The sequence below is a fragment of the Oncorhynchus tshawytscha genome, linkage group LG13 (genome assembly GCF_018296145.1).
Source record: "Oncorhynchus tshawytscha isolate Ot180627B linkage group LG13, Otsh_v2.0, whole genome shotgun sequence".
Taxonomy (NCBI): Eukaryota; Metazoa; Chordata; class Actinopteri; order Salmoniformes; family Salmonidae; genus Oncorhynchus; species Oncorhynchus tshawytscha.
Genome location: NC_056441.1, coordinates 35,273,879 through 35,287,734, shown reverse-complemented (window position 1 = coordinate 35,287,734; position 13,856 = coordinate 35,273,879). Strand labels below are relative to the sequence as shown.

The 13,856-nt window shown below is 44.9% G+C and overlaps 1 protein-coding gene across 1 annotated transcript in view; it reads right to left on the bottom strand.

The window, feature by feature from the left end:
* Positions 1 to 4,641: 4,641 nt before the first annotated feature.
* Positions 4,642 to 13,856, bottom strand: part of LOC112264802 (poliovirus receptor) — a 45,197-nt gene continuing 35,982 nt past the window's right edge. Inside the window, exon 7 of the mRNA XM_042295606.1 lies at positions 4,642 to 7,562. Coding sequence (XP_042151540.1) covers positions 7,009 to 7,562 — 554 coding nt within the window. The 3' untranslated portion in view covers positions 4,642 to 7,008. The remainder of the gene's footprint in view (positions 7,563 to 13,856) is intronic.

Below are 13,856 nucleotides of genomic sequence, written 5' to 3'. Positions count from 1 at the left end.
TGGACAGGATTTTCTCCCTGGCTGACTATCTGTCCATCTCACTGGGAGACTGGCCTGGAGAAAAGACGCTGTAGGCCATTTATCTGTCAATCCACTCAGCCCGAGTGGCGCGGGAAAGGTGAGAGAGGTGTCAGGTCCCAGGGTGGTCCACATAGGGCTCAATGGAAGACCCCCCTGCGGCTGTCCACAGTTCTGCCCGTCTATTAATACTGGACAGCAAGAGCCATTAGTGGCCTTGTCAATATACTGTGGGCAGGGCAAGCAGCCAGCGGGCCCGAACATAGTAGGCAATCAGGCGTTTCTGCTAGCCCTGCCCGGACACCCTCTGGTTAAGATCACAAGCCCCAAGGTAAATAACGAGCTACTAGGTCATGTGGGCGAGACACTTATTGACGAGTCGAGGAAAATCTTTTCAAGCATTCCAGTGCAATTTTATGGGCTACCGAGTACAAACAATGACATTCCACAAATAACACTACGGAAGAACGTGTTAGGCAGTTTATTTTACATTTCAGTTTGAATTTTTTATTTATAATCTCTCTCATTTAAAAAAATTTAAAAAAAATCATTTTCTAATTTGGCATGGAATTTTGACATGCCTGGGAATGCAGACCTGCCCGTCTTCCATTCATACGTGTGGATAAAGGAACGTTTTAAATGAAGAAAAACGGCATGCATAGATAGCGGCCAACAAAATCCATAACAATTCACATTCTCTCACACATTGGTCTCGTGAGGAAAAATAGGTCCAACAGTCACTGTTAAAAGAAAAAAACGGGGAACTAATAGAATAATATGCACCAAAATAAATAAATAAATAAATGAATGGAGTGTCAGCTAATGACATGATTTCACGTCGAGGCAGAAAAACGACATCCCATTACTATGACATGTGGGTCTACTTCAGTCGTTAATGTGCCCTGCTACATTATTTAACATTCTGCCTGTATGCCCCGCCAGAAACAATTGGTATCCTTCCACTTTGACAATTGACAACCAAAGGACTGTAGAATGTCTGAGGTACAGTAATTGTTTGTTTCTTGTCACAATCCCACCTTCCAAAGCCATTACTAAGATTTACATGCCAGCAGACTTGAGGTAGATTGACTTTTGTAAAATATGACTCTTAAAAAACAAAATCTTTAAAAATAAATTAAAAAGTAATTTTTTTCAGTACCGTTCCCTGAACTAAAACTAAGCCATTTGTGTCACAATCACCTGCATTAGGTCAACAAGGATAAAAGGCCCGAATGAAGAGGGATTGACAGAGTGCTGCAAAGAGGCGTAGTCAAGGCAACAGACGAGGACCTAAAGTGGACTCAGGACCATAAATGTCTCGACTGCAGTCAAGAATTCTGCGGGGCAATGTAGTACCACAGGTTTGGGCTGAATAAGCCACCTTATTTAAGTCGATACATTTTTGGGGGGGGGGGTCTGCAGTCAACAAACATCATCCAGCCCACATGTTGTAAACAACACACTCAGCAAACCACGAATGCATCCATTTTAAGATACTGCTCGTTGTCGTCAGTATTCTTTGCATGGCAGTCTCTAGCACTTTGGGTAACTGCACTTGTCTCGATAGGATGGTTGTCGAAGCATGTGATAGAATGTAACCGAACAGACCGTCCTGTGTGTAAACAACGAGAATCATTTCATTCTTATAATAAAGCTCCACCTAATAACCGCAAGGGCCGAAGCAAAAAAAAAAACATTGTCTATATACATGTTACATACGCAATCAAATGCGCAGACGGATCGCTAGGCTGGCTGAACGTCACACATAACAGACTCTAATCATATTTAGAAATCCATCATACTTTAATAAAACACCAGAATACAAATATAATGTTGACAGGACGAACCGGAACGAAAGGTTCCAAATGAAAAACCACCCACACACACAGTCAGACGGTGACACAAAAGACATTGTTATTCTAGCAGCTTGTAGTGAGGAGACACAAACATCTTGGAATATAGGAACATTTTAATATTATTCATATTCTCCAGGTCACCGTCCTGTCAATATTGTACACAACAACAACAACAACAAAAAACACTGTAGAATTGACCAGAAAAGATGAATATCTTGTTATACCAGCAGCTGGGCAGAACAGATGCACTAACGTAACCACATCAATTAGTAATGCATGTTGCAAGTATGTTGGATTTATTTATACTTTGTACACAAAGGGACACGGGGAATAATGCATGTGGCGAAACTGTGAATTTAAGGCTTTGTTTGGTGGTCTTGAGATTAGAGTAGGACAAGAATTGTAGGATGTCGTGACCCATTTATGCTTTTTAAAACCACCACCACCACCACCACCCTTACACAGGGCTGGTAATTGCATGCCAGAGACATTGCTTTTTATTCTGACATGGTCCTTAGAAGCTGGAGCACCACTTCCCACAGAGTGAAATTGGTGCTTGTTTACTTCTAAAAAAACTAAAAAAGCAGGGGAATGGCGAATCAAAGGTTTTAAGCCTCTGTAGAGAAAGACGTTGCCTCTCTGTTCATCTTAATAACAAGATGGAGAGTGATGGAGTCACAGGAGCCCAACGAGGAACAATCTTGCCCCCCCCCCGCGGCCGCTAATGGGAGACACCGAACTAAAAGTGTGTGGCGGGTCAGGGAAATATAGTGTGTGTGTGAGAGAATTCTATGGGTGAAACAGACCTGCATGGGTGTGTGATTATATGCTCTCTTGTGGGAGTTTATCTGTGGAAGGGAGCGAGAGAGTGTTTGTGTGGAAAAGATGGTCAGAGCAGATTGGAGAGCAAGGCCCTCGATAATATACACCTCTACATACCAGCAGGCTACAAGATGCATGCCTTGACGCACATGTAATTAAATTAAGGTAATTTGTAGTCATTGGTTATTTTCCAACCATCTCCCATGATAGTAGTCTGTGACGTTTACCATTACCCACACTGCACTTATAAATAACATCTCTTAAGGGAGTATTGAAGACACACACACACACACACACACACACACACACAATTAAATGGATATCTTACATCAAGATATACACAACCAACACCTCACATAAGAACACTTATTTTTCTTAATTTGAAAAAAAAAATAAAAAAAATGGGTACCCATTCGCAGAAAACATCATAAGGAAAACAGTTCATTTGAACACAGTGGTGATGATCTGATAATGTGATAGGAATCTGTGATTAGAGGTCGACCGATTAAGCGGCATGGCCGATTTCAAGTTTTCATAACAAATCGGTAATCAGCCTTTTTTGGACGCCGATTATGGACGATTACATTGCAATCCACGAGGAGACTGCATGGCAGGCTGACCACCTGTTACGCGAGGGCAGCGTCAAAAGGACCTTGTGGCTGCAAGGAGTCAAGGTAAGTTGCTAGCTAGCATTAAACTTATCTTATAAAAAAAACAATCAATCTTCACAATCACTAGTGAACTACACATGGTTGATGATACTACTAGGTTAACTAGCTTGTCCTGCGTTGCATATAATCAATGCGGTGTCTTAATTTATTATCGAATCACAGACTACTTCAACTTCGCCAAACGGGTGATGATTTAACAAAAGCGCATTTGCGAAAAATTTATCTAGCCATAAACATCAATGCCTTTCTTAAAATCAATACACAGAAGTATATATTTTTTAAACCTGCATATTTAGCTAAAATAAATTCATGTTAGCAGGCAATATTAACTAGGGAAATTGTGTCAGTTCTTTGCGTTCAGTGCAAGCAGAGTCAGGGTATATATGCAACAGTTTGGGCCGCATGGCTCGTGTGAAGACCATTTCTTCCTAACAAAGACCGTAATTAATCTGCCAGGATTTGACATAACATCGAAGGTTATGCAATGTAACAGCAATATTTTGACTTAGGGATGCCACCCATTCGATAAAATACAGAATGGTTCCGTATTTCACTGAAAGAAAAATTTTGTTTTCGAAATGATAGTTTCCAGATTTGACCATATTAATGACCAAAGGCTCGTATTTATGCGTGTTTATTATATTATAATTTAGTCTATGATTTGATAGAGCAGTCTGACTGAGGGGTGGTAGGCAGCAGCAGGCTCGTAAGCATTCATTCAAACAGCACTTTACTGCGTTTGCCAGCAGCTCTTAGCAATGCTTGAGGCACAGCACTGTTTATGACTTCCAACCTATCAACTCCTGAGATTAGGCTGGCAATACTGAAGTGCCTATATGAACATCCAATAGACAAAGGAATCTGAAATACAAATGGTACAGAGAAATAGTCGATGCATCATAATTCCTATAATAACTACAACCTAAAACTTCTTAACTGGGAATATTGAACCACCAGCTTTCATATGTTCTCATGTTCTGAGGAAGGAACTTAAACGTTAGCTTTTTTACATGGAACATATTGCAGTTCTACTTTCTTCTCCATCACTGGTTTTTGCATTATTTAAACCAAATTGAACATGTTTCATTATTTATTTGAGACTAAATAGATTCTATTGATGTATTATATTAAGTAAAAACAAAAAGTGTTCATTGTTCATTCAGTATTGTTGTAATTGGCATTATTACACATATATATTTATATATATATTTATTTTTAATTATAATAAAAAAATTCAATAAAATATTTAATTGTTTTTTTTTTTTAAATGTTTTTTTATTTAAAAATAAGAAATCGGTATTGGCTTTTTTTTGGTCCTCCAATAATTCGGTATCGCCGTTGAAAAATCATAATCAGTCGACCTCTATCTGTGATAAGAAAAAGCAAAGGAGGGGGAATGGGGCACAATATTTACAGAGCAACGGCCCAGACGCCAATACCCAATCAAGTTTCCATCTGGCCGGAGGTGGCACAGGAGACCACTCCAAAGGCCCTTTGAGCCAGTCCGGCTTCATCCTGGCTCCGCCAGTGTAATATTCAAGTCCACGCGGGTCCCCGTGCTAAGCAGTTTCCTATCACCGTCCTCCAACCCCTTCATCAGTGAGGTTACTGTGCATGAAATGACTGATGAATGACTCAGAGATAGGCTTAGCCATCCATATGTATGACATTATGCAAAACAACTCCTGCATAACATTGGGCTATTGCGCGGTGAATCAGCATGTGGGATATACACAACTCGAATCTGTACAATCACGCTACATACACCCTTGCACAATACACACACACACACACTAGGCCGCTACGTTAAAGTGAACTGCGGCAATCTGACAGTGGAACATACTGCGGGTGGAGTTAGCCCCTTAACCTCGTTCCAAGTCTGGCAGCGATTCAAATTCGGTCAACTCAGAACTCGAAAAACACATATGCCGGCCAGGCTTAGAACTAATGGGCCTCGCACATGGTCAGAAACATCCCCACACACAGTCACAGGCGTATTTTGTGTGTTACTGCTCCCCTTAGAAGGCCCGGCAGAGATTTGTCCATTAACATACAGCAAAAAAAACAACGACTCAGCATTTCGCCCTGCTAAAATAATGATAATACTGTATTTTGAAGTAGATGAATCGATCGTTGACGGTCGACAACAAGGCAGACGGTCGACCTCATAACACTTCATAACTCCTACTGTGTTCGGGAGTGAAGCTTCGCAATTTCAGCCGTATGTGCGGCTTGTCTTATTATTAATGCTTGGGCTTATCTGCATTAAAAATCGCAAAAGCGCTCAATACCAGCCAGAAATCAGCCTCTCTCGCTCTATACCTCTACATAAGATAATGCGCAACACTTTTATGCTTCTTCTACTCCTGAATTAAACATGTGGGCTAGGAACAGTTTGTTCTGGTATAAAAAAAAAATTTAAAACGAGGGAAATATTCCGCCTCCGCTCCCTCGAGCATCAGCGGCGAAACATTTCTTTACCATTAAATAGACGGCGCGTTTATTGACTTGCCGGGGAAATGGAGTCCGCTTCCTTTTTGTTTTTTAATTGGTCAAACTGACAGGCAGAGCAGGAGGTTCAGTTAGAGCTGGGTGTGCATGTCGATCTGTCTCATGCTATCGCTAGGCAGACTAGACGTGGCTCCGATCATTACAGGAGCTGGCTGGTCCCTCAGCGTGGAAGGCCAGTACAGCCTGGCACTGGGCCCAATACCCTGGGATGGTGCCAGCTGACCCCGCCGCCCTTCGCTTTAGCAGTGACGTTCCACCAACATGAACCGCCAACAGACAGTTGGGGAAAAACAAACAGTTCTGGTCGCACCATTTCTCTCATCCAAACCCCAGCTCCAGCTCGGTCTACCACGTCGCTGGCCTCCCATATGTAAAAGAAAATAATGAAGAGAGAAAAAAACGAAAAGAAAAAGAAAGAAGGGAATGGAAGTTGGTGGGACTAACTCTGCCTAAGTCATTATATATGAGTCATTAACACCAAATGTGGTTTCAACAAGGCCTGAAGGCCCAAACATCTTGATAATACAAAAGACCATTTCTACGTAACACTGTGCTATGGAACGCCTGTGATGATGCACACGAAGACAACAAGTTACAGCTCGGTTCCTCGTCCTCCGCACGGCGGTCCGCTGGAGGACGTCTTCAAGCAGTAGCCGTGGTGATAGAACGAGTGTGACCATCTAGGAATGCGTCTAAAAGTTGTACCACGAAGGCGACATTGAACGGTACGTTTCCTTACAGAGAAAAAGTCTTTAGTGTTTGCAGTCCTGTGGATTAGTGGGGTACTAAACGCAGTCACATGGTCACTCTTCACGTTTCACTTGCTAAGATGAAATGGAGCAGTAAGCAGCATTGAAGATGAGTTACATTGTTACTATTTATTTTGGTAGACTGACTGACTTATCGAGATGCCGAGTCATTGACCAGCGCACTCAAGTCATCATTCCGCTTGTTCCTCAGTTACAGTTCAGTTTCAACACCTTCTTTTGTTTCTGTAGTTATTTTTTTGTGTAAAATTACCATAAGCGTAGCATGTCTATTTAGTATGCAGGGGGATGGGTGGTTGTTGGTGGACTCTCCACCCTGTCCTCAGCTCTCCCTCCTGGACCCTGTTGGTTGACCGCCCCTCTCTAGACGTAGATGGCAGTCCGGGAGATGACCGATCCGTCCCGCTGTGACTCCATGTCGTCGTCGAGGTACATGCTGACCCCTCCCATCTCTTCGTTGTGCCGGTGGATGTGATAGGCTGGAACCATGCCCACGCTAAAGCTGTCGTAGCGCTCCTCTTCCTCCTCCAGGCTGTCGTCGAGAGCATCAAATTTCCTGCGCTCCGCCTCGTCCATCTCGCTACTCAGCAGGATGTCGTGGGCGGTGGGAGTGGAGCCTGGCGGACCGTGGAAGTCGTTGACATTCTCCGCCAGCGCTCCGGGGTCGCTCTCGCGGTACGTATAGATGGGCCCGTTGATGTTGGCCCCCGTGCCTTCGTTCTTGTTGCCAGCTCCGCCGAAGAGGCGGGCTTTGTTCCCGTAGGCGCCAGGCTCTCCATTGCCGGGGTAACCGCGCCGTTGCCGGCGACTGCGGGTCACCAGGACAGCAATCAGCGAGCTGACCAGCAGTAGGGCCAGCAGGCTGCCGATGATAGCCCCCACCACCACGCCCGCGTTGGACGGGTCCACTATGGCCTCTGAAAAGGGGGGAGGAGAGGAGCAAAAGGTAGAGGGAGAGACAAAAAAAAATGGGGGGAGGAAAGAGGGGGTTGGTCGGTTTTTAAATGGGCCTCTTTCCATAGGAGTAGTGTTGTTGTTCTGGTGCTCTCCTGGTGAGATGCGGTCAGTGAGGTGGTGTCTCGATTAGTGTTGTAGCGATTTGACTGGGATTGATTCCTCCCCTTTAGTTGCAGTTTTTGAAGCCCCCCGTTGCCCATTTCTACGGTCCTAGTACCGTTGGTGTGAGCCAAGTTTGAGCCGGTCCACTCTTGTTTCGGTAGAGAAACAAAAATGAGGAACACATTTTGTGACCCACGATGTGACGAATCCCTGGTCTGAGATTTTGACCGAGACGTACATCGGGCACAACAACGCAGAGACGAGAGACAGGAAAAGGGAAGTGAAAGGGGACTATAGAAGTGGAAATGACTAGCACACTGTGGTCATGCATGATGGAACTGAAAAATGGAACACGTTGACATACTGCTCTGCCCCCCCACCTAATCGGTCAGTTAGTTTAACCCCGGGCTATGAGCGCTCCACCACTGTAAACCAGAAACCAGTGTAAACGAAGCAACTCAACTCAGAGTCACACGAGGCTATAAGAGGCAAAAACCCACCTGCAGTTTGATCCATTCCAAAAACCAGACCCCATACAGGGCAGCTTGGAATGCACTGCCAAGACAGAGGGCTAGGGAGATGCAAGGCCCTGATGTCCATATCTAAATCTGGGTATAGGGAGGTGAAAATAATCAAAGCCACAGCACAGGGAGAAACAGGACAGGGGTAGTTGGGAGTCAGGACTAAATTAACCAGAAAGGGGTAATAAATGTCAAAAATGATCACAGCGAGCTTATATCACCGCCTATATTACTGTCACTCATAGAGATTAGGGGGAAGGAGCACAACAGCCGACCTGAACCATATTTTCCTGTTTCAGCGAATCACAATTTAGCGAACAGGAAAAAGGCAGGGGAAATAAAATGGACCTGGAATGGATGTTGAAAATAATGAGGAGTACGATTTCAGGTTCTTGCTGTACAGTACAGGTAAAGTATCCATATGTACAGAACTGTAAATATCCAATAATATTTATAAGGTTGACGCACTCAAGGCACTTAACGTGTCCAGAGTTGGGCTGCCAGTGCTGTACAGTGTGAACTCTATCAATTGAGGTAAGAGCACCTTCTCAACCTCTGCATGCACGTTCACCTCAAATCTTCCGCCCCGTCTCCCCCTCCCCTGAAAAGCTCCAGTGTTTCCATGACAATCTCAATAATTTCAATTTCAAGTAGTCTAGTCTGAAGCGACCGGGGCGTTTCTTCAAATCACCCCAATTCCCTCCCTCTCTTTCCGTGTTGGAAGCCGACAAAAACGAGCACACACACACACACACACGTCTTTTTTTTTACTCCGCAGTTTTCCTCAGTTCTCTACAGCCCATTTAATCCCCCTCTCTCTCCAGAGACGTGGAAGTTTCTAAACAATTTATTTCGGAGAACGCCGGGCAGATGTGCTTAAACTAACACGCAGAGCTCTCCCTCACACACACACAGAATTTAATTGCGGTGCTCGTTCTTCCCACTAGAGGTGAGAAACGCTAGGAGGCATCCCCCCCACCTCACCCCGGTGACATCCCCCACCCTTAAGTCAATCTGCTTCCTCATTCACCAACGCCTTCTTCCCAGCTGCAGTCTCTACGCGGCAGTAACACCGTATTCACACAGTCGGCAAGCACTCTTAAGTGGCCTTGCTGGCTGCTGTGAGGATGTGTCGACAGCACACAACAAGGCGGGGGTGGACTAGCGTAGCGCCGAGGGCGCCCCTCCCAGTCTGACACGCCACCACAACAACGTAAGCTAGGAGTTAATGAAAAGAAACGACTGCATTGCATGATCGTAAAATAAAAATACATCCTGGAAAGCAGATGGGTGAATCTGGATCGGGTATTGATTTTCCAGTGTTGGTGTCTGGCGGTACGTAGCTAGATGTAAACACACCGCATTTCATAGCTGCAAAGGATAAGCATCTTGTTAACGGCTATACTCTGCATACTGGATAATATCAACGTTGAGAGGTCCATCAACAAATATTATTGGGTTACCGTCTAAACACATCTGATGGTTTAGCTTACGGCACATCATTTAGACGCCAATGTTACAGTACACGAGGCACACAATTTCCACATTTGTCAGCACCTGTTTGTCTTAAGACTCAATAAATTCATAACATGAATTTCTATTCTTAGATAAAGGACTCAGATTCTCAATCAGTTCTGCAACTACTGTACCAAGACTGCATTATACACAGGCATGCATTTCGAGACCAATTCTAAGTTGGACAAATCCTGCTGCGATGATTGAATCCAGGACCTTGGCTGTTGATCGAGCTCAACAAACCGACACACGGTGAATAGCAATGCTGCAATTGGCCTCAAAATGAGTTATTCTGTGTTTCCATGAGTCATTCACGAGGGGAAGCTGAAGGGACAGAGAACAGGAAAGTGTGTGTGGTTCCAGGTTCATTCTTCCAGTACAGAGTGAGGAGGCCCGAAAGCTAGGGTCGAGGGGGGAGCAATCCCAGTACTCGTTCTGAAGGATTTAGGGCACTGGGTCTTGCGTTGACTACCCATTGATTAATGATGGGGGATTATTGAGACAGATAGTCATCTGATGTGCCATAAGAGCTCACCCTCTGGCTAATTGAAAAAGGTAGCTTCATGACCCTGGAGGATTACACAGCTATGCTCCTGCCGGAGGTTATGCAGATAGTGCAGCCTGTTTCTGCTGGGCCAGGCCAGGGGGCAGTTGCATTTACAAGCCTGGGGGGGGACAAAAAAATGAAGAAAATGACAAAGCACAAAATGGCAGGGTGTGAGCGGTTAATGCAACGGCAAAGTGGTCGGGCTTAGACTTTATCATTCGAATTGAAATGCAGCCGCTCGCAGGCAAGGCAATCATTGCCCTCTGCTTGGGTCTGTTAGACGTCTGGCAGTGGAATGACAAATCAGGCATATCATTCTGTCGCTCGTTGACGTCAAACGGCTGAGGCAGAGCGGGATTGGAATTGGGGGCTGGGGGGGGGGGTGTCTCTCCTGAGAAAGTCTGGCTGCTACCTCAGGTAGGGTTGGTGGAGAACCTGAACACCAGAGTAAAATTGAAAATGTGGCCCAAGTTCAGTGAAGGAAGCACAAGGTGGTTGCTGACATTTGAATGAAAGACAAACAAAGTCTTCCTGACTAGTAAGTCATGAACCACCCATTTCCCATCAGAAATATTTAGGAGATATACGGTGCATTCAGACCCCTCGACCTTTTCCACATTTTGATACATTTACAGCCTTATTCTAAAAATTGATTAAATTAAATGTTTTTTCATCATCAATCTACACAGAATACCCCATAATGACAAACAGCTTTTTAGAAATGTTGGCAAATTTATAAGTAAATAAAAAACAGAAATACCTTTTTTACATAAGTATTCAGACCCTTTGCTATGAGACTCGGAAATTGAGCTCAGGTGCAACCCATTTCCATTGATCATCCTTGAGATGTTTCTACAATTTGATTGGAGTCCACCTGTGGTAAATTCAATTGAGTGGACATGATTTGGAAAGGCACACACCTGTCTATAAGGTCCCACAGTTGACGATTCATGTCAAAGCAAAAACCAAGCCATGAGGTCGAAGGAATTGTCCTAGAGCTCTGAGACAGGATTGTGTCGAGGCACAGATCTGGGGAAGGGTACCACAAACTTTCTGCAGCATTGAAGGTTCCCAAGAACACAGTGTCCTCCATCATTCTTATTTTACATTTTTATTTTACCTTTTTTTTACTAGGCAAGTCAGTTAAGAACAAATTCTTATTTTCAATGACGGCCTAGAAACAGTGGGTTAACTGCCTGTTCAGGGGCAGAACAACAGATTTGTACCTTGTCAGCTCGGGGATTCGAACTTGCAACCTTTCGGTTACTAGTCCAACGCTCTAACCACTAGGCTACCCTGCCGCCCTACTAAAATGGAAGAAGTTTGGAATCACCAAGACTCTTCCTAGAGCTTGCTGCCCGGCTAAACTGAGCAAATCGGGGAGAAGAGCTTTGGTCAGGGAGGTGACCAAGAACTCGATGGTCTCTGACAGAGTTCCTCTGTGGAGATGGGAGAACCTTCCAGAAAGACAACCACCTCTGTAGCACTCTACCAATTAGGCCTTTATGGTAGAGTGGCCAGACAGGAAGCCACTCCTCAGTAAAAGGCACATGACAGCCTGCTTGGAATTTACAAAAGGCACCTAAAGGACAACGACCATGAGAAACAGGTTTCTCTGGTCTGATGATACCAAGATTTAACTCTTTGGCCTGAATGCCAAGCGTCCCGTCTGGAGGAAACCTGGCACCATCCCTACGAAGAATGGGAGAAACTCCCCAAATACAGGGTTTAAATGGACCAACCTTGGACATCAGCATTCCACCAGACTGGGTTAGCATGCAGAGCTTAAAGGGATAGTATGACATTTTGGCAACTAAGCCTTTTTTCTACTTACTCAGAGTCATATGAACTTAATGAGCATGTTCTGGTAGACTTCCAGTTATTGCGCTAATGCTAATTAGAGACATAAAAATGTCATCCATGAGTTCATCTGACTCTGGGTAGGTAGAAAAAAGGCTTAGTTTCCAAAATATCATACTATCCCTTTAAGCTCTGCATGCTAACCCAATCGGGTGGTGCTAATGTCCAAGGTTTGTCAATTTTGCTAGTTCTTTGGGGTTAGTTCTTTGTAACACGCCTCTTCAGGCCACGGGCAAGGTTACTGAGTCACATTGGACTAGCACTGCAAACTACCTCCAGTACATCTAGTATCATTGGAGGCAAATGGGCAGATGTTCATGGTAGATATTCTCTAACTTGTTTATTTGTACCTTCCCGCCAGGCTCTCCATTGGGCAGGCTTAGCCTCTTTCTGAGCACCACGGGACAGTCTCTGATAAACCACCATGGCCAGGTGCCCGCCTCTCTCCTTATCTCCCTCACAGAGATGAAACCTCACGGTCTGGCAGTTCTCACTACAACCCCCTTAACATGGCCTGAGGTGGGAAACAAACATCTGATAAATGGAGGAGGATTAAATCGGCTCAATGGAGATGGATTAATCAAGATGTGACAATCAATTAAAGGAGGAACTTCCAGTGGCCTGCAGCCATTCCAGCCCTGAGGACAAAACCAGAACTAAGGCTACAATACTAGCACCGGGTTTATGTCAGCAGCCATTCAGTGCCAGCATTTCTCTCTAAGCTAGATTAGTTTATTATTCTTTCCCTGTGGAGGAAAGTCTGTGTAAGCCCAGAGGATGGCTTGCCTGAGGCAGTAGAGGAAGTAATGTGTGTGTGTGTGTGTGTACGCCCTGGTCACTTCAGAAGTGTTCCAGTGCACAGTGAAAATGGACAGAGCCAGCTGGACAGCCCACAAAGGGAGGGGGAGGGGGGGGGTCAAGGGAGACAAGGGGTCACAAACCCCCGCCAGGCCTTTCAAAGTCTAGCAGGAGTCATCTAAGAGTTCTATGTTATTGTTTTTCCCCCTCTCTGCCGCTCTCTCTACGAGGACAGATCCAGCTGACACCTCATCGACACTAACACGCCATCTCTGGCACGTGCCCGCTGAGCAAGTGTCAAGCGAGAGACCGGCGCATTTTCCTCTCCTGTCAGCAGAACTTAGTTCTGTATTTTACTCAGAGGTTGTGGGTCACGTGAACGAGCACTCCTCTTTAAAACCTAGAGGAGAAACGTCATATTCTACTTTGTGCTCGGCACCTCCGTCAACCCTCGCTACAATCACAACCTCCAAAAGGGGGTGTTACGAAAGCCACCCCCAGACAAATAGAGCTTGGCGCTTTCATCTGAAGTTAAAGGGAACAGAGAGTGCTTTTAAAATGGTTTCAGGAGTGAAAATGAAGGGAGCCGGTTGCGTTTCTGCTACAATTGGTTTCATTTAGAAGAAGAAGATGTCTGGCACCATCGCTTGGGATGAAACTGGAGGTTGGACCAGATTCTCTCAAGTACTTGCAAAGACGTGGTGCTGGTGGGAGTGCCAGCCAGCCCTAATACAGTGGTCACAAGGCAACGCTGCTAGCCAGAGCTCACTTCTTCCCCACCTCCCACACGTTTCAGTGCCTACAAAGCACCTTGGAGAACAAAGGGAGACAATTCAAAATCTCTGAAAGGATTCCCATGGATTCTAAATGTAGCTTTCACAGCGTCTTTGGTGAGAACAAGTGCTACCTGC